This window comes from Oncorhynchus mykiss, chromosome 16 (assembly GCF_013265735.2).
Source record: "Oncorhynchus mykiss isolate Arlee chromosome 16, USDA_OmykA_1.1, whole genome shotgun sequence".
NCBI lineage: Eukaryota > Metazoa > Chordata > Actinopteri > Salmoniformes > Salmonidae > Oncorhynchus > Oncorhynchus mykiss.
In genome coordinates this window covers 53,976,392-54,003,194 of record NC_048580.1, presented here as the reverse complement: position 1 = coordinate 54,003,194, position 26,803 = coordinate 53,976,392, and the positions used below count along the sequence as shown (strand labels likewise).

Below are 26,803 nucleotides of genomic sequence, written 5' to 3'. Positions count from 1 at the left end.
TCCTTTAATCCAGACCATCACCTTGGAACCTACTCAGTGTTCTTTAGTCCAGACCATCACCTTGGAACCTACTCAGTGTTCTTTAGTCCAGACCATCACCTTGGAACCTACTCAGTGTCCTTTAATCCAGACCATCACCTTGGAACCTACTCAGTGTTCTTTAATCCAGACCATCACCTTGGAACCTACTCAGTGTTCTTTAGTCCAGACCATCACCTTGGAACCTACTCAGTGTTCTTTAATCCAGACCATCACCTTGGAACCTACTCAGTGTTCTTTAGTCCAGACCATCACCTTGGAACCTACTCAGTGTTCTTTAGTCCAGACCATCACCTTGGAACCTACTCAGTGTTCTTTAATCCAGACCATCACCTTGGAACCTACTCAGTGTCCATTAACCCAGACCATCACCTTGGAACCTACTCAGTGTCCTTTAATCCAGACTAACACCTTGGAACCTACTCAGTGTCCATTAACCCAGACCATCACCTTGGAACCTACTCAGTGTCCTTTAATCCAGACTAACACCTTGGAACCTACTCAGTGTCCTTTAGTCCAGACCATCACCTTGGAACCTACTCAGTGTCCATTAATCCAGACCATCACCTTGGAACCTACTCAGTGTCCTTTAATCCAGACTAACACCTTGGAACCTACTCAGTGTCCATTAATCCAGACCATCACCTTGGAACCTACTCAGTGTCCTTTAATCCAGACTAACACCTTGGAACCTACTCAGTGTCCATTAACCCAGACCATCACCTTGGAACCTACTCAGTGTCCTTTAGTCCAGACTAACACCTTGGAACCTACTCAGTGTCCTTTAGTCCAGACCATCACCTTGGAACCTACTCAGTGTCCATTAATACAGACTAACACCTTGGAACCTACTCAGTGTCCTTTAGTCCAGACCATCACCTTGGAACCTACTCAGTGTCCTTTAATACAGACTAACACCTTGGAACCTACTCAGTGTCCTTTAGTCCAGACCATCACCTTGGAACCTACTCAGTGTCCTTTAATCCAGACCATCACCTTGGAACCTACTCAGTGTCCTTTAATCCAGACTAACACCTTGGAACCTACTCAGTGTCCTTTAATCCAGACTAACACCTTGGAACCTACTCAGTGTCCATTAATACAGACTAACACCTTGGAACCTACTCAGTGTCCATTAATCCAGACCATCACCTTGGAACCTACTCAGTGTCCTTTAATCCAGACCATCACCTTGGAACCTACTCAGTGTCCTTTAGTCCAGACCATCACCTTGGAACCTACTCAGTGTCCTTTAGTCCAGACCATCACCTTGGAACCTACTCAGTGTCCTTTTCTCTTTTTGATGTAATTAGCAATCTCACTGGTAACTGAAATAAAGCAACCTTTTTGCAGGTACTGTAGACTGACAGAGAGACACACAGGGTATGAGAGAGACAGAGAGAGAGAGGAAGAGAGGTGATGAGAGAGTGAGAGACAGAGAGGGGGAGAGACAGAAAGAGGGACAGAAAGCAAAAGAGAGAGAGCACAAGAGGGAGAGTGAAAGAGACAGGGAAAGAGAGAGATAAAGAGCCGTTGAACATTGTCAGTCACAAAGGGCAGACGCCGAGCACTTAAGAAGGCACTTTTGAAATCTCATCACATGATGGACAGCAGACAAGCATGTTTTAACTGGCTCACTCTGCAAACAAGAGACTTCAGAAAATAAACCACGAGGATCCAATTGTACACTGACTGTCACTCCTTCCAGGCCGCAGCGTTTCACACAAAGGCAGCCCCTATGGTTGCTGTGTGTGTCTCCAACAGTTTGGTTTCTCCTCTGTACCTACCCTCTCAGAGCTGCTGTTTGAGCGTGGCAAGTGTGTGTGTGTGTGTGTGAGTGTGTGTGTGTGTGTGTGTGTGTGTGTGTGTGTGTGTGTATGTGTGTGTGTGACTGTTTCAGAGTGACAAGTCATTCTTGTTGGATGGTGTGTGTTTCTACAGGTGCTGTCTCATAATTTCTCAGAGAACTGACAGAAGACACACAGAGCTACATTCCTCCAGCCACATGTCATGTCTTGTCCTGTCATACTCTGTTAGTTGTGTTAATGGCAAGGATGTTGCCATGGTTCAGAGTGATTTTTTTTTATTTCACCTTTATTTAACCAGGTTCGGCCAGTTGAGAACAAGTTCTCATTTACAACTGTGACCTGGCCAAGATAAAGCAAAGCAGCGAGACAAAAACATTACACATAGGATAAACAAAAGTACACTCAATACAACAATAGAAAAAATCTATATACAGTGTGTGCAAATGGAGTAAGGAGGTAAGGCAATAAATAGGCCATAGTAGCGAAGTAATTACAATTGAGCAAATTAACACTGGAGTGATAGATGTGCAGAAGATGAATGTGCAAGTAGAGATACTGGGGTGCAAATAGAGCTAAAAAGTAAATAAAAACAACATGGGGATGAGGTAGTTGGGTGGGTTATTTACAGATGGGCTATGTTGAGCTGCAGCGATCGGTAAGCTGCTCAGATAGCTGATGCTTAAAGTTAGTGAGGGAGATATGTCTCCAACTTCAGCGATTTTTGCAATTAGTTCCAGTCCTTCGCAGCAGAGAACTGGAAAGAAAGGCAGCCAAAGAGTGTGTTGGCTTTGGCGATGACCAGTGAGATATACCTGCTGGAGCGCATGCTACGGGTGGGTGTTGCTATGGTGACCAGTGAGCTGAGATAAGGCGGAGCTTTACCTAGCAAAGACTTATAGATGACTTGGAGCCAGTGGGTCTGGCGACGAATATGTAGCGAAGGCCAGCCGACGAGAGCATACAGGCCGCAGTGGTGGGTGGTATATGGGGCTTTGGTGACAAAATGGATGGCACTGTGATAGACTGCATCCAGTTTGCTGAGTAGTGTGTTGGAGGCTATTTCGTAAATGACATCGCCAAAGTCAAGGATTGGCAGGATAGTCAGTTTTACGAGGGTATGTTTGGCAGCGTGAGTGAAGGAGGCTTTGTTGCGAAATAGGAAGCCGATTCTAGATTTAATTTTGGATTGGACATGCTTAATATGAGTCTGGAAGAAGAATTTACAGACTAGCCAGAAACCTAGGTATTTGAAGTTGTCCACATATTCTAAGTCAGAACCTTCCAGACTAGTGATGCTAGTCAGGCGGGCGGGTGTGGGCAGCGATCGGTTGAAGAGCATGCATTTAGTTTTACTAATGTTTAAGAGCAGTTGGAGACCACGGAAGGAGTGTTGTATGGCATGGAAGCTCGTTTGGAGGTTTGTTAACACAGTATCCAAAGAAGGGCCAGATGTATACAGAATGGTGTCGTCTGCGTAGAGGTGGATCAAGGAATCGCCCGCAGAAAGAGCGACATTATTGATATATACAGAGAAAAGATTCAGCCCGAGGATTGAACCCTGTGGTACCCCCAACGAGACTGCCAGAGGTCCTGACAACAGGCCCTTGACTTCTAGGTTAGACTACTGCAATGCTCTACTTTCCGGCTACCCGGATAAAGCACTAAATAAACTTCAGTTAGTGCTAAATACGGCTGCTAGAATCCTGACTAGAACCAAAAAATGTGATCATATTACTCCAGTGCTAGCCTCCCTACACTGGCTTCCTGTCAAAGCAAGGGCTGATTTCAAGGTTTTACTGCTAACCTACAAAGCATTACATGGGCTTTCTCCTACCTATCTCTCTGATTTGGTCCTGCCGTACATACCTACACGTACGCTACGGTCACAAGACGCAGGCCTCCTAATTGTCCCTAGAATTTCTAAGCAAACAGCTGGAGGCAGGGCTTTCTCCTATAGAGCTCCATTTTTATGCAACGGTCTGCCTACCCATGTCAGAGATGCAAACTCGGTCTCAACCTTTAAGTCACATATGTCAGAGTCAAGGCCCGCGGGCCACATCCGGCCCGCAAGAAGGTTTTTTACGGCCCCTGGGATGATCTTGATTTATTATTAGAACCGGCCCGCAGCAAGCCGGCAGCCCGCAGATCTTTTACACGCACCAATACTACATTTCCCACAATGCAAAGGTGACGCACCGAGCAGTAGGCTGCTTCATTTCAATATTTATTGGCACAGCAGTCGTCAGCATCACAGTAAAATTAACTTTCAGATACCCATCAAAAATGGCAAAACGGAAGGTGGATACTGAGAACCGGGGGTTTCAAACAAGGTGGGAGTCGGAGTATATGTTCACGAAGGTAGCTGGAAAACCTGTGTGTCTTCTGTGTGGAGAAAGTGTGGCGGTACTGAAAGAGTATAATCTGAGACGACATTATGAAACGAAACACGCGGACACACACGCGGACGCAACTGTCAAGGCCAGTTTTATTTTGGCAGAAGAGATCGCTAAATCAGCCCGGCCATTTACGGAGGGGGATTTCATCAAAAACTGCATGATTAAAGTTTGTGACGAAGTTTGCCCAGAAAAAAGGCAACTCTTTTTAAATGTGAGTCTGAGCAGAAACACCATTGCCGAGAGAGTAGACCAGTTGTCCATCAATCTAAAAGAGCAGCTTGTGAAAAAGGGAAAAGATTTTATTGCATATTCCTTGGCTGTGGATGAAAGCACCGACATTTCTGACATTGCCCAGTTGTCAATTTTCATCCGCGGAGTGGACTCCAACCTAAGCGTGACAGAGGAGTTTTTGGCTTTACGTCCTATGCATGGCACAACTACGGGGCATGATTTGTATGAAGAGGTGTCAAGATGTGTAAATGAGATGGAGCTGCCTTGGGAAAAACTCGTGCGTTTGACAACCGACGGAGCACCTGCGATGTGTGGACACAGGAGCGGACTGGTGGCGAAGATACGGGAAAAGATGCAAGAGGAAAACGCGACAGGTGAGCTGACAGCTTATCATTGTATCATACACCAGGAAGCGTTGTGCGGTAAAGCCTTGAAAATGGAGCATGTAATGAGCATCATCACGCGCACAGTTAACTTTATCAGAGCCAAAGGTTTGAATCACCGCCAGTTCAAGGCATTTCTGACGGAGTTAGAAACGGAGCATGGTGATTTGCCTTATCACACAGAGGTGCGATGGCTAAGCCAGGGAAAGGTGCTTCAAAGATGTTTCGAGCTTCGTGAGGAGATTTGTCTGTTCTTGGACAGCAAAGGGAAAGACACAACACAACTCCGAGACGAAATGTTTCTGTGTGAAATGGCTTTTCTGTGTGACATTACGAGTCATCTGAATGCAATAAACTTGCAGCTGCAGGGTCGGGATCGTGTCATCTCTGATATGTACAGTACAGTGAAGGCATTTAAAACCAAACTGACTCTGTGGGAGACGCAGATGCGGAAAGAAAATTTGAGCCACTTTCCCAGCTGCCAGACCATGAAAGAGAAGCTCTCTACCAGTGCGTTCCCGAGCACACAGTTGGCTGATAAAATAGGTATGCTTGCCGCTGACTTTCGACGCCGATTTGCTGACTTTGAAGCACAAAAAAGCAGGTTGGAACTGCTCGGTAACCCATTTGCTGTTGACGTGGAAAGCTCACCACCAAACCTCCAAATGGAGTTGATTGACCTCCAATGCAATGATGCACTGAGGGCAAAATATGCGGCAGTGGGTGCTGCGGAGTTCGCCCGTTTCCTCCCCGGCACAATGCCCCAGCTGCGCATCCAGGCTGCTCAAACGTTGTCTATGTTTGGCAGCACATACCTGTGTGAACAACTGTTTTCTTTGATGAACCTGAACAAAACATCACACAGAAGTCGACTTACTGCTGAACACCTCCACTCAATTCTGAGGATTTCTTCAGCTCAGAGCCTTACCCCGAACATTGATGAACTTGTGGAAAAGATGGGACACCACCAAGTATCACCCTCAACCTCAAACAAGTGAACATTACTGTGCAATCACATATTTAGAGTTTTTACTCAGTTCAAGTTTAAAAGTTAAAATTTAATATTTGTTTTCACTGCATGTTACTTCTCCTTAAACAAAGTGTTGTTTTTGATTAATAGATTTTTGCACTTTATTTTTTTGTATTTCAATCCAATTATATTTTAAAAATATTTCAGTTGAGTGGATGATAGAAAATTGCTATTATTGTTTTTTCTTTGAAGTAAATTTAGCCCACTTTTGCTAAAATAGAAAATATAGTCTACTGATGGTGCCTTGAATACCGGTTTCTTTCATTTAATGTTCATGTTATGGGGATATTTATATAAAGGAAATTTGTCTTTTGTGTCTGTTGAAAATTAAAGATTACTGACAGAGCCATAAGAAAATATTGCTTTATTTATCTGATCATATTGTAATATATTTGTTAGGTTTTCAGTAGGTTCAATTAGGTTCACTAGACTATATGCGTCATTTAAAATTTTTTCAATGAACATTCGAACAGTCCGGCCCTCGTCTTGTAGCTGATTTTTTTATTTGGCCCTCCGTCCATTTGACTTTGACACCCCTGCTTTAAGTCTTTACTGAAGACTCATCTCTTCAGTGGGTCATATGATTGAGTGTAGTCTGGCCCAGGAGTGGGAAGGTGAACGGAAAGGCTCTGGAGCAACAAACCGCCCTTGCTGTCTCTGCCTGGCCGGTTCCCCTCTTTCCACTGGGATTCTCTGCCTCTAACCCTATTACAGGGGCTGAGTCACTGGCTTACTGGGGCTCTCTCATACCGTCCCTGGGAGGGGTGCGTCACCTGAGTGGGTTGAGTCACTGATGTGGTCATCCTGTCTGGGTTGGCGCCCCCCCTTCCCCCCTCCCTTGGGTTGTGCCGTGGCGGAGATCTTTGTGGGCTATACTCAGCCTTGTCTCAGGATGGTAAGTTGGTAGTTGAAGATATCCCTCTAGTGGTGTGGGGGCTGTGCTTTGGCAAAGTGGGTGGGGTTATATCCTTCCTGTTTGGCCCTGTGCGGGGGTGTCCTCGGATGGGGCCACAGTGTCTCCTGACCCCTCCTGTCTCAGCCTCCAGTATTTATGCTGCAGTAGTTTATGTTGCAAATTAATGAGAGCCAGAACTTGCTCCAATAAAATGGGGCTAGGGTCAGTTTGTTATATCTGGAGTACTTCTCCTGTCCTATTCGTTGTCCTGTGTGAATTTAAGTGTGCTCTCTCTAATTCTCTCTTTCTCTCTCTCGGAGGACCTGAGCCCTAGGACCATGCCTCAGGACTACCTGACATGATGACTCCTTGCTGTCCCCAGTCCACCTGGCCGTGCTGCTGCTCCAGTTTCAACTGTTCTGCCTTATTATTATTGGACCATGCTGGTCATTTATGAACATTTGAACATCTTGGCCATGTTCTGTTATAATCTCCACCCGGCACAGCCAGAAGAGGACTGGCCACCCCAAATAGCCTGGTTCCTCTAGGTTTCTTCCTAGGTTTTGGCCTTTCTAGGGAGTTTTTCCTTGCCACCGTGCTTCTACACCTGCATTGCTTGCTGTTTGGGGTTTTAGGCTGGGTTTCTGTACAGACCTTTGAGATATCAGCTGATGTACGAAGGACTATATAAATAAATTTGATTTGATTTGACACACTGAACTCTATCTGATAAGTATAGTATGACTACCTAGTCATGTATCACAGACAGGATTGACAGAATATATATTTTTAATATCAAATGTCTAAGGTACTGTTAGAACAGAGTAATTCATTTCTGTGGGGGTGTCAAATTTGAATGAAAAAATATGTCAAATCAAATATGACTCAGAAGTGGATTTGTTTTTCTTTGTGAGAACATAAAACAACAGAGCTGAATATTTTTGACAGACTAGTTGTGAGCCCTGGGGTATATAGTGTCTGTTCATTACGTTGCTGCATATTCAGTCTACTCTGAATGGCGTGTGTCCACATGTAGTGTGTGTTCTCACCAGAGTACTGCTGTGGTGCTCCAGCTTGTTCTGGCGTCCTCCCCTTCTCTGCTCGCGGCTGCGTGGTTTGCTGTGAGGGGCCAGCAGACCGGCCTGGAAGATGGTCCTGGGAGAGGGTCTCTGTCTCAGACCCGAGCCAGACTCCGAGCCCCCCACTCCTGCTACCTTGGCCTTCTGCTGTAGAGAAGACAAAGCACTGCTAAACCATGGTTGACCAACTCCCTGCCCAATCTGGCTGACCTTTGGACCATCATAAGAAGGTTCATGTCCATTCCTGTATCCTAATTCTACAGCGCACAGTGTCTGGCTACGAGACAACATCATCACCGTTCAGGTTTTGTTGATGAGATGGGGTTCAATACAGACTAACAGCAGGGCTAACTGGTTCTCCTGTTAGGATCATCACTTTGAGCACTACGTATTTGTGCAGATAGTGTTCTCCTGGCATTCGGCAAACCCAGATTCGTCTGTCGGACTGCCAGATGGTGAAGAGTGATTCATCCCTCCAGTGTTTCCACTGCTCCAGAGACCAATGGCGGCGAGCTCAACACCATTCCAGCCGACACTTGTTATTGCGCATGGTGATCTTAGTCTTGTGTATGGCTGCTCTGCCATGGAAACCCATTTCATGAAGCTCCCGACGAACAGTTATTGTACTGACGTTGTTTCCAGAGGCAGTTTGGAACTCGGTAGTAAGTGTTGCAACCGAGGAGAGATTATTTTGACGCGCTACGCACTTCAGCACTCGGCGGTCCCATTCTGCCAGCTTTTGTGGCCTACCACTTCGCGGCTGAGCAGTTGTTGCTCCTAGACATTTCCACATCACAATAACAGCAATTACCAGGGCAGCTCTAGAAGGGCAGAAATTTCACGAACTGACTTGTTGGAAAGGTGTCACGTTAAAAGTCACTGAGCTCTTCAGTAAGGCCATTCTACTGCCAATGTTTGCCTACGGAGATTGTGTGCTCGATTTTATACACCTGTCAGCAACGGATGTGGTTGAAATAGCCAAATCTACTAATTTGAAGGGGTGTCCACCACAGGAGGTTGCTGAGGGGAGGGCGGCTCATAATAATGGATGTATTTTATGCCAATCCACATATTCCGCTCCAGTTATTACAATGAGCCCATCCTCCCCAATTAAGGTGCCACCAACCTCATGTGGTGTCCACATACTTCTGTACATATAGTGTACCTTGAGAAGCAACTGCTCTCGATGTATCCCGTCTTGATCCCGCAATCTTTTGTCTCTTATGTAGCAGGTGTAAAAGAAACACAGACCAGACAAGTAGATTATGGTTGGATTGGATTATGGTCATTGTAGTTCAGTATCACGTATTCTGCGCTAAACTATGCAGAACATTGGCCTGTTGGAAACTACAACCCCATACAGTTTGGGCATGATCTGATTTATTTCTAGAGAAACTGCAGCACAATTTGCAGAGTCTGGTGGAGTAGAGTGTTGGGCATTGTGTGTGTGTGTGTGTGTGTGTGTGTGTGTGTGTGTGTGTGTGTGTGTGTGTGTGTGTGTGTGTGTGTATCTACATGTGTGTATCTATGTATGAGTAAACTGTCCGCACGCATGTGTGTGTATGTGGGTCTATGTAGTGTGAATACTCACCTCACTATAGGAGGAGTCCCAGCTGCAATCTTCCTCCTCAGAGGACCTCTTCCTGGTTCTCTTCCTGCTCCCAGACAACTGGTTAACATCTGAGTCTGGGGAGAGAGATGGTAGGAGAGAGAGCAAGAGAGAGAGAGAGCGAGAGAGGGAGAGAGAGAGCGAGAGAGAGAGAGGGAGAGAGAGAGAGCGAGAGAGCGAGAGAGAGACATGGTGACTAATGAAAACACAGGGTACAGAGAGTGTGTGAGAAGTTTAGGCTTGAGAGGTGAGAGGAAGCTGCTACTTAATGCGGTAGTCAAGTGTAAGGTGAGAATTTGGTCAAACGAATCAAATAAAGCCCTTTGTACATCAGCAGATGTCACAAAGTGCTTACAATTGAAGTCGGAAGTTTAAATAAACCTTGGCCAAATATATTTCAACTCAGTTCTTCACAAATCCGGACATTTAATCCTAGTACAAAAATCCTGTTTTAGGTCAGTTAGGATCACCACTTTATTTTAAGAATGTGAAATGTCAGAATAATAGTAGAAAATTATTTTTCATCACATTCCCAGTGGGTCAGAAGTTTACATACACTCAATTAGTATTTGGTAGCATTGCCTTTAAATTGGTTAACTTGGGTCACACGTTTTGGGCGCCTGCCACAAGCTTCCCACAATAAGTTGGGTGAATCTTGGCCCATTCCTCCTGACAGAGCTTGTATAACTGAGTCAGGTTTGTAGCCCTCTTTGCTCGCACACGCTTTTTCAGTTCTGCCCACAAATGTTCTATAGGATTGAGGTCAGGGCTTTGTGATGGAAATTCCAATACCTTGACTTTGTTGTCCTTAAGCCATTTTGCCACAACTTTGGAAGTATGCCTGGGGTCATTGTCCATTTGGAAGAGATATTTGCGACCAAGCGTTAACTTCCTGACTGATGTCTTGAGATGTTGCTTCAATATATCCACATAATTTTCCATCCTCATGATGACATCTATTTTGTGCACCAGTCCATCCTGCAGCAAAGCACCCCCACAACATGATGCTGCCACCCTCGTGCTTGTCACACTGACCATTATTTGCATTGTTTGTTTCTATGTTTTGTTTGGTCAGGGTATGGGCATTCTATGTTACATGTTTAGTTTGTCTGTTTCTATGTGTTTTGGCCTGATATGGTTTTCAATTAGGGACAGGTGTTTGTTGTTGTCTCTGACTGGGAACCATAATTAGGTAGCCTGTTTTGTATTGTGGTTCGTGGGTTATTGTCTATGTGAAGTTGCCTGTGTCTGCACTCGTTGGTCATAGCGTCACGTTCGTTTTGTTGTTTTTGTTTAACTGTTCTTCGTGTTCTTCTTTCAATAAAATGTTTTCTAATCACGCTGCGCTTTAGTCTCCCCATTACGACGATCGTGACAGTGCTTCACAGTTGGGATGGTGTTCTTTGGCTTGCAAGCTCCCCATTTTTCCTCCAAACATAACGATGGTCATGATGGCCAAACAGTTCTATTTTTGTTTCATCAGACCAGAGGACATTTCTCAAAAAAAGTATGATCTTTGTCCAGTAGAAAACCGTAGTCTGGATTTTCTATGGAGGTTTTGGAGCAGTGGCTTCTTTCTTGCTGAGCTCACTTTCAGGTTATGTCGACATAGGACCTGGTTTACTGTGGATATATACTTTTGTACCGGTTTCCTCCAGCATCTTCACAAGGTACTTTGCTGTAGTTCTGCGATTGATTTGCACTTTTTGCACCAAAGTACGTTCATCTCGAGGAGACAGAACGCGTCTCCTTCCTTAGTGGTATGACGGCTGCGTGGTCCCATGGTGTTTATACTTCCCTTGAAACACATCCCCAGGTACACCTCCAATTGACTCAAATTATGTCAATTAGCCTATTAGAAGCTTCTAAAGCCATGACATCATTTTCTGGAACTTTCCAAGCTGTTTAAAGGCACAGTCAACTTAGTGTATGTAAACTTCTGACCCACTGGAATTGTGATACAGTGAAATAATCTGTCTGTAAACAATTGTTGGAAAAATTACTTATGTCATGCACAAAGTAATGTCCTAACCGACTTGCCAAAACTATAGTTTGTTAACAAGACATTTGTGGAGTGGTTGAAAAACAAGTTTTAATGACTCCAACCTAAGTGTATGTAAACTTCCGACTTCAACTGTACATACTGTATGCGGCTACAGTAAAAACGACAACACGATATACAGAAAATAAGGAACTTACTTTGATAGGAACGAACACATGTCCAAAGTTATTATGTGTAAGGAAAAAAATAAGGATAGGCAAAGCGAGCGCCAGCAAGAAAACATTCAAATTCTTGCAAGACTGTGCAAATATAGTCATACTTGATCAGCACAAACATGAGTGAAGTACGGTGGGTTCTCCTGGAAGAGAGAAGTTTATCTGGCTCAGTAAAGCCTCAAACATAAATTGTGAATTAATGAGGAGGGAGGACACACCTCAATTCAAACTGTTGTTAGAAAATACAACTTGTTCGAAAATAATTTGAAATTGACAAGTTCAAACATAGCCTATAGATAATTAGCAGGAAGCGCATGTTAAACTGTCCTGTTGCGTAATAATCATATTTTGGAACAGTGAGTGAATTCTGACATCAAGTGCATTAAAAAACTCACACTGTTAGAGATATTTGGAACTCACATGTGAAAAGGTTAATGCGTTTGAGCCAACCATTTGCACACACTGTATATAGACTTTCTTTTTTTATTTTGTGTTATTGACTGTATGCTTGTTTATTCCATGTGTAACTCTTGTGTTGTTGTTTGTGTCGCACTGCTTTGCTTTATGTTGGCCAGGTTGCAGTTGTAAATGAGAAGTTGTTTTCAACTGGCCTACCTGGTTAAATAAAGGTGATTTTTTTTTAAAATCAGTTGTGTTGTGACAAGGTAGGGTTGGTAGACAGAAGATAGCCCTATTTGGTAAAATACCAAGTCCATATTATGGCAAGAACTGCTTAAATAAGCAAAGAGAAACCACAGTCCATCATTACTTAAGACATAAAGGTCAGTCAATGCAGGAAATATCAAGAACTTTGAAAGTTTCTTCAAGTGCAGTTGCAAAAGCCATCAAGCAACTATGATGAAACTGGCTCTCATGAGGACCGCCACAGGATAGGAAGACCCAGAGTTACCTCTGCTGCAGAGGATAAGTTCATTAGAGTTACCAGCCTCAGAAATTGCAGGACTATCCTGATAATTCCTACAAAGATTTTCAATGGGGTTGAGATCTGGAGACTGGCTAGGCCACTCCAGGACCTTGAAATGCTTCTTACGAAGCCACTCCTTCGTTGCCCGGGCGGTGTGTTTGGGATCATTGTCATGCTGAAAGACCCAGCCACATTTCATCTTCAATGCCCTTGCTGATGGAAGGAGGTTTTCAATCAAAATCTCATGATACATGGTCCCATTCATTCTTTCCTTTACACGGATCAGTCGTCCTGGTCCCTTTGCAGAAAAACTGCCCCAAAGCATGATGTTTCCACCCCCATGCTTCATAGTAGGTATGGTGTTCTTTGGATGCAACTCAGCATTCTCTGTCCTCCAAACACGACGAGTTGAGTTTTCACCAAAAAGTTATATTTTGGTTTCATCTGACCATATGACATTCTCCCAATCTTCTTCTGGATCATCCAAATGCTCTCTAGCAAACTTCAGACGGGCCTGGACATGTACTGGCTTAAGCAGGGGGACACGTCTGGCACTGCAGGATTTGAGTCCCTGGCGGCGTAGTGTGTTACTGATGGTAGGCTTTGTTACTTTGGTCCCAGCTCTCTGCAGGTCATTCACTAGGTCAACCCCCCCGTGTGGTTCTGGGATTTTTACTCACCATTCTTGTGATAATTTTGACCCCACGGGGTGAAATCTTGCGTGGAGCCCCAGATCGAGGGAGATTATCAGTGGTCTTGTACGTCTTCCATTTCCTAATAATTGCTCCCACAGTTGATTTCTTCAAACCAAGCTGCTTACATATTGCAGATTCAGTCTTCCCAGCCTGGTGCAGGTCTACAATTTTGTTTCTGGTGTCCTTTGACAGCTCTTTGGTCTTGGCCATAGTGGAGTTTGGAGTATGACTGTTTGAGGTTGTGGATAGGTGTCTTTTATACTGATAACATGTTCAAACAGGTGCCATTAATACAGGTAACGAGTGGAGGACAGAGGAGCCTCTTAAAGAAGAAGTTACAGGTCTGTGAGAGCCAGAAATCTTGCTTGTTTGTAGGTGACCAAATACTTATTTTCCACCATAATTTGCAAATAAATTCATTAAAATCCTACAATGTGATTTTCTGGATTTTTTTTTCTCATTTTGTCTGTCATAGTTGAAGTGTACCTATGATGAAAATTACAGCTCTCTCTCATCTTTTTAAGTGGGAGAACTTGCACAATTGGTGGCTGACTAAATACTTTTTTGCCCCACTGTATGTGATGTCAGGTCAATTACAGTAGTTGTTTAAAAACAGTAAAATAACCTACATTTCTGTTCATCACTTAGCTCTACTGTAAACCAACTAGAGAGCTTAAAATATTTTAAATGTCCCTTTCCAGTCTTGCTGCCATGCATGTTTGCTACTATCAGTGTTGTATGTGTTCCTGACCTGCAGGTGAAGCAGCGTCTCCGTTTTGCTTGGGGCTGAAGGGGGAGGGCGGCTCAGCAGCGGTCAGCGGGCTGTTCTCATTGGTCATCTCTGCGCCACTGTCGTTCTCTGATGGTCCCTCGGCTGCAGGAATGTCCCCGTTCACCTCAGCCTGGGGACGACAGAAGATGTGCTATCAACTCAGTTAAAAAAAACAGCAAAACAGTCCAAACAAACCACCCCAAACAGCAGCCAACTACCTATAGACCAGTCAGCTTCCATCACAAACCACCCCACCTAACATAACACTTAACATAACACAACAACAATTGTCATCAAAAAAGCTTGAAGCATTCATCAGAAAACTTGCATATTAGCAAGTCAAGCTACGGGCAGTAATTTTCTGTCTATGTGTGCTTTCACTGTGCACAGTATGTAAGAAATGATGCAGATTCAGAAATGGTGTCAGTCTCGTGGCAAGAATCAAACGTGTATGGACTGCTAGATTTGAATGACTCAGCTGTGGTGCCTGTGTCCCACTTCAGCAATCATCTCTTCCCCTTGAATTACACCCTTTAATCTAGAGACAGCCAGTAAAGGAGTGATGAAAAATTAGGCGGTCTCTCTCGCCGTGGCTTCAATAGCATTGTGGGTCTATAAATCACATGACCCAGCGTCCTCTTTGCTAATTCTGCCACTAAGACAACACTACAGTTTTTCTCAATCGCGTACAAGCATTTTTGGAACAATGCTGTCAATTTTCAAAACAATCCAATCTGTGTTTTTTTGCAAGACAGTACATGTGTTTTCCAAATGAAGTTGTCAAAATTGCAAATACATTCATCAAAACAACACGACTGCCAGCAAAAAGATTAACGCAACCATATTTATCTCGAGTCCAAGCAGACAGAACAGAAAGTTAGTCTGTGTTTAAAAAATCCCAGGAGATCAATACATTTTCTTTGCAGTCACTAATGATGATACAAATGTCTACCCCTGTTTGGACCCCAGGAAGAGTAGGTGCTGCCTTGCCAACAGCTACTGGGGATCCTAATAAATACTACTAAAAGTACAACTATGCAAAGATGAAGAATTATGGGCAATTACTCTCCCTTTATGCATATTTCACACAACAATTTCATACACATCAAATCAAATACTATTCCTGTAAAAACTAAAATAAAAAACAAGCACATCGTGTTCAGGATTCATTCATCTGTATCATCACAATCCATCAGCGAAAATGTTTTGCAAATTCGGCATGCGGGCAGCCAGTTGGGGAACCATGTACATGGTATGACATGTTATGACACTGACGGAATGATTTAGAATTCCATGCAGTAGTATTTACTGATTGCCTGAAACAATGAACACAATTGCACACCTTTATCTTCTGATTAAAACAATGTGTTAATATTCTGGGAACAAAACATTTAACACTGAATGTGTATTCACTGATAACATTTGCATTTAATGGACAGAGCTGGTGTAACTGAATCAGGTTTGTAGGCCTCCTTGCTCGCACACGCCTTTTCAGTTCTGCCCTCAAATGTTCTATGGGATTGAGGTCTGGGCTTTGTGATGGCCACTCCAATACCTTGACTTGGTTGTCCTTATGCCATTTTGCCACAACTTTGGAAGTATGCTTGGGGTCATTGTCATTGCCATTTCCGACCAAGCCTTAATTTCCTGACTCATGTCTTGTGATGTTGCTTCAATGTAGCTACATAATTTTCCTTTCTCATGACGCCATCTATTTTGTGAAGTGCACCAGTCCCTCCAGCAGCAAAGCACCCACACAACATGATGCTGCCACCCCCGTGTTTCACGGTTGGGAGGGTGTTCTTCGGCTTGCAAGCCTCCCCCTTTTCCTCCAAACATAAAGATGGTCATTATGGCCAAACAGTTCTATTTTTGTTTCATCAGACCAGAGGACATTTCTCCAAAAAGTAAGATCTTTGTCCCCATGTGCAGTTGCAAACCGTAGTCTGGCTTTTTTTTATGGCGGTTTGGAGCAGTGGCTTTTTCCTTGCTGAGCGGTCTTTCAGGTTATGTCGATATAGGACCCGGTTTACTGTGGATATAGATACTTTTGTACCGTTTCCTCCAGCATCTTCACAATGTCCTTTGCTGTTGTTCTGGGATTGATTTGCACTTTTCACACCAAAGTTCGTTCATCTCTAGGAGACAGAATGCGTCTCCTTCCTGAGCGGTATGACAGCTGCGTGGTCCCTTGGTGTTTATACTTGTGTACTATTATTTATACAGATGAACGTGGTACCTTCAGGCGTTTGGAAATTGCTCCCAAGGATGAACCAGACTTGTGGAGGTCTACAGTTTTTTTTGAGGCCCTGGCTGATGTCTTCTGATTTTCCCATGATGTCAAGCAAAGAGGCACTGAGTTTGAAGGTGGTCCTTGAAATACATCCACAGTTACACCTCCAATTGACTCAAATGATGTTAATTAGCCTATCAGAAGCTTCTAAAGCCATGACATCATTTTCTGGAATTTTCCAAGCTGTTTAAAGACACAGTCAACTTAGTGTATGTAAACTTCTGACCCACTGGAATTGTGATACAGTGAATTATAAGTGAAATAATCTCTCTGTAAACAATTGTTGGAAAAATGACTTGTGTCATGCACAAAGTAGATGTCCTAACCCACTTGCCAAAACTATAGTTTGTTAACAAGACATTTGTGGAGTGGTTGAAAAACGAGTTTTAATGACTCCAACCTAAATGTATGTAAACTTCCGACTTCAACTGTAAGTCAGGTAAAAAGGCAAGAAAATAATCACATGGTGCCATCTTTAATGTTAATGTTATTATTTACATTTTTATGCACACAAAAAGTACATAGTGCTGCTAATTGTTGTTTGTTTATTTAATTTGCTTACTTACGGTTGTGTTCATTTAAACCTACACTAGGGAAACTTTTGTTGGTTGTTGTTTTTCATTATAAAACTTGATGAAATTATTTCAGTATGTGTATCAGTACTTTTTGAACATTTCCAGCACATTTTAACAATACCGCAATAATACTGATAACCGTAATCATTTTGGTCACTATAATCGCGATATGAAATGTTCCTGCCATTTCATCTCTATCAATGGGTATGCATACTTTCTGAAGGAACTGTAAATCCCCCTCTGTAAATGGTATGTTCCCACTGCAATGAGCCTATACTCCAGAATTTGTTTATTGTTCCGATATTGTATATTCTGTATGATGTCTATGTTGGCTTTTGTCTGTATTCCGTTAGTATATTTTCTATTGCTGGTAGTGCCTTCTCACTAAGTCAAATTACGGGTGTAGGTAAATATACTTGGCGAATAAAGGTCATTCTGATTAGTAGCTTTGTAGTCTTGTGCGGATGGCATTTCTACGTAAAAAGACCCATGAGGATTAACATGTGAAATTGATAGGAGCATATCAAATTGGATGTAAAAATAAAGCTCAGTCTATATTTTGGGGAAATTAAGGCATACATTTTTCTAAAATGTTCCATCTTAAAAATGTGGAATGAGTAAAGGTTCATATGGAAAAGGGGTCTTAGAAAACATGTACCAGAAAAGGTCTCAAAAGGTATTTGAAATACATAACACAGTAATGTTTCATTAAAGACCCTTATCAACTAATATCAACACTGACATTTCATTTTGGAGAAGTTATTTGACTTCTGTAAGTTTAAGAAAAATGACCTAATGTCTTGTCATTCTGTTAGCAAAAACCCACATATATTTATGATCATTTTTGGGGGGGTTGTATCATTTGATTTACACAACACTTTGAAGATGCAACATATTTTTCATTGTGAAACAAACAAGAAATAAGACCAAAAAAACAGAAAACTTGAGCGCACATAACTATTCACCCCCCCAAAGTTAACATTTCGTAGAGCTATCTTTTGCAGTAAAAGGTGCAAGTCTCTTGGGGTATGTCTTTATAAGCTTGGCACATCTAGCCACTGGGATTTTTGTCCATTCTTCAAGGCAAAACTGCTCCAGCTTCTTCAAGTTGGATGGGTTCCGCTGGTGTACCGCAATCTTTAAGTCATACCACAGATTCTCAATTGGATTGGTTTTGCCTAGGCAAGGCATTTAAATGTTTCCCCTTAAACCACTCAAGTGTTGCTTTAGCAGTATGCTTAGGGTTATTTCCTGATGGAAGATGAACTTCCGTCCCAGTCTCAAATCTCTGGAAGACTGAATCTGTTTTCCCTCAAGAATTTCCCTGTATTAGCGCCATGCATAATTTCTTCAATTCTGACCAGTTTCCCAGTCCCTGCTGATGAAAAACATCCCCACAGCATGATGCTGTCACCACCATGCTTCACTGTGGGGCTGACCTTCTCAGGGTGATGAGAGGTATTGGGTTTGCGCCAGACATAGCGTTTTCCTTGATGTCCAAAAAGCTAAATTTTTGTCTCATCTGACCAGAATACCTTCTTCAATATGTTTGGGGAGTCTCCCACATGCCTTTTGACGAACACCAAACGTGTTTGCTTATTTTCTTCTTTAAGCAATGGCTTTTTCTCTGGACACTCTTCCGTAAAGCCCAGCTCTGTGGAGAGCACAGCTTAAAGTGGTCCTATGGACAGATACTCCAATCTCCGCTGTGGAGTTTTGCAGCTCCTTCAGGGTTATCTTTGGTCTCTTTGTTGCCTCTCTGATTAATGCCCTCATTGCCTGGTCCGTGAGTTTTGGTGGGCGGCCCTCTCTTGGCAGTTTTGTTGTGGTGCCATATTCTTTCCATTTTTAATAATGGATTTAATGGTGCTCCGTGAGATGTTCAAAGTTTCAGACATTTTTTTTATAACCTAACCCTGATCTGTCCTTCTCCACAACTTTGTCCCTGACCTGTTTGGAGAGCTCCTTGGTCTTCATGGTGCTGCTTGCTTGGTGGTGTTGCAGACTCTGGGGCCTTTCAGAACAGGTGTAAATATACTGAGATCATGTGACAGATCATGTGACACTTAGATTGCACACAGGTGGACTTTATTTAACTAATTATGTGACATCTGAAGGTAATTGTTTGCACCGGATCTTATTTAGGGGCTTCATAGCAAAGGGGGGAATACATATGTACATACCACTTTTCTGTTTTTTTTAAACAAGTTATTTTTTAATTTCACTTCATCAATTTGGACTATTTTGTGTATGTCCATTACATGAAATCCATATAAAAATATATTTAAATTACAGGTTGTAAAGCAATAAAATAGGAAAAACACCAAGGGGGATGAATACTTTTGCAAGGCACTGTAAGTAACAAGGTAGTCCTACCAATTATGTGTAGTGATTTTCCTGATTTTAATTTAGTTTATGAATTATTATGTGATTAAAACTCTTTCTGTTACAAAATTGGTAAAATAATTACTTTAAATAATTGATGGAATTCCTGCAATTAAATTGACTACAATGGGAAATCATAGTAGTCACAAACAACATTTGGGTCACATGCTCCCTTCCACTGGCAAACTGTGATAATCAGTTCAGCTCTTAACAACCTCTCTCAATTTGTATCTTTTCTCTCTCTCACTCCATTTAAAGGGATATTGTGAAATTCTGTCAATTAAGTTGTTCTACTTACCCAGAACTAGTGGATACCATTTTTAGAGGTAGTTTACCGAGCTAATTCTAACTACTGTAGCATTAGCGCAATGACTGGAAGTCTACAGGTACGCTAGCATATGAATAAAAAGGTTAGCTAGCTGCAAGACTCAGTGACTCTATATGCCAGAAGGAGTGAGTGGGGCCAGTGGTGGAAGAGTGTATGGATGGATACATGTTTGTTTTTTCCTTTCCCTGTATTTTTCTGTCTCTCTCGATCTCTATTCAAGCGAAGGCATTATAACCTGGTATGGCAACTGCTCAGCATTTGATCGTAAGGCGCCCCAGAAGGTAGTGCAAACAGCCCAGTACATCACTGGGGCCAAGCTTCCTACCATCCAGGACATATATAATAGGCAGTCTCAGAGGAAAGCCCATAAAATTGTCAGAGACTCCAGTCACCCAAGTTATAGACTGTTTTCTCTGCTACTGCACGGCAAGCGGTACCGGAGCACCAAGTCTAGGACCAAAAGGCTCCCCAACAGCTTCTACCCCCAAGCCATTAGACTGCTGAACAATTCATAAACAATACATTGACCATCCCCTTGTACACTGTTGCTACTCGCTGTTTGTTTGTTGCCTATGCAGTCACTTCGCCCCCAACTACATGTACAGATTACCTCAACTAGCCTGTTCCCCTGCACACTGACTCGGTACTGGTGCCCCCTGTAAATAGCCTCGTTATTGTTATTCTTATTGTGTTACTTTTTATTATGACTTTTTATTTTAGCCTACTTGGTAAATATTTTCTTCTTCTTGAACTGCACTGTTTGTTGGTTAAGGGCTTGTAAAGTAAGCATTTCACAGTAAAGTCTACACTTGTTGTATTCGGCGCATGTGGCAAATAAAGATTGATTTGATTTAAACGGGACTGCAAGACTCCAGTGCTTTGCCAAATGCCAGCTAAAGATGTGGAGTTTCAGCAGCATCAACTGCAGCCTTGTTTTTTTACCCTAACACGGAACCCAAACCGGCTGCGCGTGTGCACCATCGTGCATAAATATATTTTGTCCCCCTACACCAAACGAGATCCCGACACGCAGGTTAAAATTTAAAAAAAACTCTGAACCAATTACATTAATTTGGGGACAGGTCGAAAAGCATTAAACATTTATGGCAATTTAGCTAGCTAGCTTGTACTTGCTAGCTAATTTGATATAAGTCTCCAGCTTCAGTGATTTTTGCAATTTGTTCCAGTCATTGGCAGCAGAGACATGGAAGAAAAGGCGGCCAATGGGGAAGTTGGCTTTGGGGATGACCAGTGAAATATACCTGCTGGAGCGCATGCTATGGGTGGGTGCTGCTATGGTGACCAGTGAGCTGAGATAAGGTGGGGCTTTACCTAGCAAAGACTTATAGATGACCTGGAGCCAGTGAGTTTGGCAACGAATATGTAGCGAGGGCCAGCCAACGAGAGCATACAGGTCACAGTGGTGGGTGATATATGGGGCTATGGTGACAAAACGGATGGCACTGTGATAGACTACATACAATTTGCTGAGGAGAGTGTTGGAGGCTATTTCGTAAATGACATCGGCAAAGTTAAGGATCGGTAGGATAGTCAGTTTTACGAGGGTATGGTTGGCAGCATGAGTGAAGGATGCTTTGTTGCGAAATAGGAAGCCAATTCTAGATTTAATTTTGGATTGGATATGCTTAATGTCTGGAAGGAGAGTTTACAGTCTAACCAGAAACCTAGGCATTTGTAGTTGTCCACATAGTCTAAGTCAGAAATTTAAGCCCTGGATGACTGTAGAATCTAAGAGTAAAAACAAACTGTTATCTTAAGTAAAGTTCATAGGTTAAAACAATGAGAGTGATGGGATCTGCTGACTTGATTAAAGGTAAAGGAGAAGAATGTTAATTCCAGCTGTGAAATAGATGCAGAGGTAGCTATAGGAACACACACACACCAAAATAAAACAAGACCACAAAAAAAATATAACAACATAGAGAGATACAGAGTTAAAGCATCTATCCAAAATATTTAGACTGAACACTGGGCTGAGACTGGAAGAGGGTGAGAGAGGTGGAACTCCCTGAGGGGGAGACAGCCAGGGAGTTGGGGGTGAGAGAGTTAAGGGCCTTCACCCCATTGGCAGGCTTCCTCCTAAGGAAGCGTAAGCCCTTGGCCTTGGGAACAATGCATGCGGTTGTGGGATATCAGGAATCTTCCTCTGGAATGCCAGTCTGAGTCACGTTTCCCTTACCACCATCGCTGTCCTCCAGTGGCACAGTCACTTGCCAAAGCTAACACAGCCAACCAGCAGGCACAGGGGAAGACACAAGCCAACCCAGGCTAGCACAGCTGCACAGTAGAGCTGAGCATAGTTCAATTACATACCACACACTGTGCACTCTCTCACTCTAGGAAACCAGCACTGCAATACAAACGCTATACAAAGAAATAAGCAGTTTCTCTCTGTCTCAAACCCTCTCTCTCTCCTGCCCCCCCCCCCCCCCCCTCTCTCACAGGCAGCAGTGAGATTCTTTCTCACGCACCTCCAACCGTGTCAGCTCAAATCACACCTCACCTAAGCCAACCTGAGCCGCTCAGCACAGTATAACATAGTAGAGCACGACACAGTACAGTTATAGACCCCAAAGCACTCAATGCACCGTGGATAAAGGGATTATTAAGGCCACAGGGGCAAAGGTGGAGAGAGAGAACTAGAGAGGGGGAAAGAGAGAGAGAGACAGAGTGAGGGTGAGAATGAGAGAGAGAGAGAGAGAGAGAGCACGAGAGAGAAAGAGAGACAGACAGACAGAGACAGAGAGAGAAAGAGAGGAGACAGAGTGAGGGTGAGAGAGAGAGACAGCTAGGTCAGCAGGTCAGTGCCAGAGTTTCTCTCATTAGTGAGATTAGACCTGAGAGAGACGCCTTTTTCCAGACCAGGAAACCCCTCTACACCTGTCAACACTTCGTCTGCTACCCCCATTGCCCCTCCCTAATCTCCTGTCTGCACCCTTTCACCCCTCCTTCTCTCTCAGCCCCACATCTGGCTAGGAGAGGCTAAAGGAACATCTCAGGGCAGACGGCTATGAAAACCGTGTCTGACATAAGACAATGCACGTGTGGATTGATTAAAAGTGTGTTGACAGATTAAAAGAGCAAGACCTTTGGTTGATCTGTCTGTCCGTCCATCCCGTCTGTTTCTGCCCACTCAAACGTCCTCAAAATAAATATTCCCTGACAAAGTACATCTTCACCCCCCCCAGCCCAAGCTGAAGGGGCCCAGACAAGGCTCTGCCACAGCCCCTGCTTTTGTAAAAGGAGAACAAAGTATGAGTGGAAACTAGAAGCTGGGGCTCAGACCAGGTGTCTAGGAGCCCTTTCAGTATATCTGCCTCCCTGACACCTCAGCCCTTGATCTGCTTTCTGGGTTGGACACAGATACGGGAAACAAAGGAGAGGTTAGGAAGGATGGACTCAGTTGGAGAGAGATACTCCCTTTCAATGGACCCATACCTGACCTACAGTATAGCACACACACCTTCCAGACACATTTACAACATGAGGCACTGGCTAGCCATGTAAATGTGCTTAGCTAATGTCAGTTACTCTCATCCCTGGCTTGGCACAAAGACACCAAGATAACAGCGTGACAGAAAACCCTAAAGGGGAACTACATAAACTATACACCTGTGAATACCATGTCTGTGCTTTAACTGCTTTCTATAGAACAATATTATTCTTATCTGGGATCACAGATTCACATAGTTGAGAACCAGTTTGCCAGGAAGACCCAGGAATGATTCAAAAAACTATTGTAAAAGCATGTAGAAACCCATAAGGCATTTCCCAGGGTATCACTGTACACTGTGTTCCAAGGTATACCGAAACTACTGTACTTTTCTAATAAAATAAAAATACATTCAGTACAAATGTGTTTCTCGGCATTGAGAGTCTATCAGCGGAGTGGAGCAAAGTACCTGCTCTACTTCCTCATTCATTGTTAGAGCTGTCTGGGCTGCATTGTTACCTCCCCACTCGTGCTGCACAGAAATTAACACAATTGAATTTTTGACCTTTATTTAACTAGAAAAGTCAGTTAAGAACAAATTCTTATTTTCAATGATGGCCTAGGAACAGTGGGTTAACTGCCTGTTCAGGGGTAGAACGACAGAACCTTGTCAGCTCGGGGGTTTGAACTTGCAACCTTCCGGCTACTAGTCCAACGCTCTAACCACTAGGCTACCCTGCCGCCCCTCAATAACGCAACACTATATGTAGAAATGTTGACACTGTTCATTACTGTTCGCAAAACAATGTCCATACAGGCTAGAACACTTTTACAATGCAAGACAATGCCGGTATCTTTCAGCTTTAATTGAAGGCTAAATTTCCTTCCTAGTTTACAGATGAATTCACTACTTTGTTTGTGATAATATGCAAACATAACGCAAAATATGCTGATTTCAAAGCTGATTGTCACCAAAAATGTTATTAATTGACTTTGTCTCCCTTGCCAACAAAAAGTAATTAACTTCTTCATCTCCCTCGCCTCCCGTCTGGTTTCCACTAGATTCCATGGCCACAATGTCAGATTCCACAGCCGTGTGAATGATGTCATAACTTTCTAAGAGACAGCATACACTTTTATAAAAGAAGAGATCGCTTCTTCTATGCAAATGTTATACAATAAAATAATATGTTCTCCTAGCAGTTGCCAATAAAATAAGTCTTAAATTGGAGGTACTGTTTGTCATCTGTAGCCTCATGAAATCAGTTAAAACAAGCTCAAATATTTTTTTAATTGAACATTTATTTAACTAGGATAGTCAGTTAAGAACACATTCTTATTTACAATGACAGCCTAGGAACAGTGGGTTAACTGCCTTGTTCAGGGGCAAAACGACACATTTTTACCTTGTCAGCTCGAGGATTCAATCTAGCAACCTTTCGGTTCCTGACCCAATGCGCTAACCACTAGGCTACCTACTGCCCCTCAATACCCGAATGCATGCACACTCTCCTATTGAATCATATGAATTCACCTGTATTGTGAATAGACCTAGGCTAAATCTTCATTTACCCAGTTTATCAACAGAGATTTACCATTCAAATAAATTATTACCACTATGTTGTTTTGTAAAAACGAAGTCAAATTGATTGTTTAATTGATTAAATAATGCATATATGGCTGTAGGGCTGGGCAATATGGCCTAAAAGTAATATCTCTTTACATGGTTCAGATGATTCACTATATATATCTCCATTTCTTGTTTCTCTCTAAACAAATTAAAAAAGGCCAAGACTGTCACGACTTCCACCGAAGGTGGCTCCTCTCCCTGTTCGGGCGGCGCTCGGTGGTCGTCGTCACTGGTCTACTATCCGCCACCGATTCTTTTTTATTTTCTGTTAGTTTTGTCTTGATTGTTTTCACCTTGTTACTTATTTGTTGTTAATTATGGCCTATTTAAAATTCCAGGGCCCGCCTGCTTTTGTGCGGGCTTATTCTCACTGTCAGTGGTGAAATTGTTTTGCTTACGTATTTTGTTGTCTGTTATTTTCCCTGGTTTTGGGGACATACCTGTTTATTGGTCATTTTGCCAGTTTGTTGGCTAGACCCAGCTTAATAAACGTATGTATTGGAAGCATTGCTCTCTGCGCCTGACTCCACACCCACCGCTCCTAGCTATCCGTGACAGAGACATAATTCTTAACTGAAGTTAAAAAAATTAAAAATGTACAACGCCTTAAGGCCTATTTGTGCAAAACAAATGAACAACCCCCCCCAAGTCTATTCTATTGTTTAGAAATGTTTGACAAATAGCTGTTTGAATAAGTAATTTATATAATCATTTTGATTGAAAATGTATTAATTTAGTTAATTTGTTATAATTAAAACAGCCTGTGGTTATTTGCTATTGGATTGGAGGAATGACTCAACTACTAACACATTAGCCTACAGCTGGCCTGAACATAACTTTTTTGAATGCACTTTAATTATCCAATGTCACATTTACCGATGGCGAGGTGAAGCCTGTGCCCAAAGCACTGCTGGCGGGTCCAGTTGTTCAAGTACAATGCATTTATCATGTTGCTCCTGCTGTCAGTTGTCATGCACACCTGTCGGTCATCTTCCACGATGCCAGAGTCTTTTGAGATCCTGGGCCATATTTCACCCATATGCTCATCTGGGAAGTAAGATGTCTGGAGGCAGACATTTTGCCATTTCCAGTCTTCATTTATGTAGTGGACTGACAAACTTAGGTATGGCTCTGACGTTCTGTGGTGGAGAAATAAGAAACCTCGCCAGCTTCTCTGCGGCTCTTTCGCGGGTAGCAGTGTATAATCGCAGCAGGGCTTCTTCCATGAAATACTTGCGGCTTGGCAGCTGATATTTGTGGCCAACTGCAGCTTTTTAAAGCCTGGCTTTTCTACTGTAAAGATTGGAACCATATCATTTCGCTATGTAATAGGTCACTGCATCTGTTATCTCCTTCCACCTCAAACTTTTCTTGTCATAAGGGATTACGTTTGAAAAGGATGTGGCTATGGTAGTTTGTCTTTTAGCAGACGTTTTGGGAATCGGGCAACTGGAATTGGCACTGCGTAGTCTCACGCATTCCTTCCATTCCACCGCGTGTTTCAGTTGCAGGTGATGGAAAGGGTTGGTTGTACTGCTGCGTTTCGTGCCTTTCAACACATTTTGCACAAGACATTTGTTTGCTGAACATCAGACTTCTTAAACCCGAACCACTTCCATATTACTGAAAAAACATTGCCACCCTTTTTGGGGATGATTTCATCCTCACGAGAGGCTGAGCTGCCTTCCCCATTTTCCATTTTGGTGGAACTCTTACTGCTGCTACACTTCTCTGGCGTGGTTACAATTTGTGAAAGGCTGTCTAGGGTGGTGATTGGTGGATAACCTCTGTGCACATGTTGTCTCACAATTGGGACATTATTTGACATTGGGCTGAAAGAGAAGAGACAGTGAGATGCTGCATTTGTAAAACGTTCCAACATTATAACAGAACCTCGATTCTTGCGATACAGGCATTTCCATATCGCGCTAAAACATAAATTCGAATATATCTAAAAAAACCTTGATATATCGCTCAGCCCTATATGGCTGTCATAAAAATGTTAACCTCAACATGTTAAAATGTAATGATATTGAACTCAAAAGATGGCCAACAATTG

At 42.9% G+C, this 26,803-nt stretch overlaps 1 protein-coding gene across 18 annotated transcripts in view; it reads right to left on the bottom strand.

Moving 5' to 3' along the window:
• dnmt3bb.1 (DNA (cytosine-5-)-methyltransferase 3 beta, duplicate b.1) overlaps positions 1-26,803 on the bottom strand; it is a 62,395-nt gene that overhangs the window by 31,151 nt on the left and 4,441 nt on the right. For 12 of the 18 annotated variants that reach the window (XM_036947270.1, XM_036947277.1, XM_036947278.1 and 9 more), the window contains exons 3-5: positions 14,059-14,209; positions 9,453-9,547; positions 7,832-8,008 (exon numbers count right to left, since the gene is read on the bottom strand). In XM_036947270.1, the coding sequence (XP_036803165.1) occupies positions 7,832-8,008; positions 9,453-9,547; positions 14,059-14,209 (423 nt within the window). Of the gene's footprint in view, positions 1-7,831; positions 8,009-9,026; positions 9,082-9,452; positions 9,548-14,058; positions 14,210-15,634; positions 15,815-16,318; positions 16,375-18,897; positions 18,954-26,803 lie in introns of those variants that run through there. The other 6 variants (XM_036947287.1, XM_036947288.1, XM_036947284.1 and 3 more) reach the window with 6 other exon arrangements.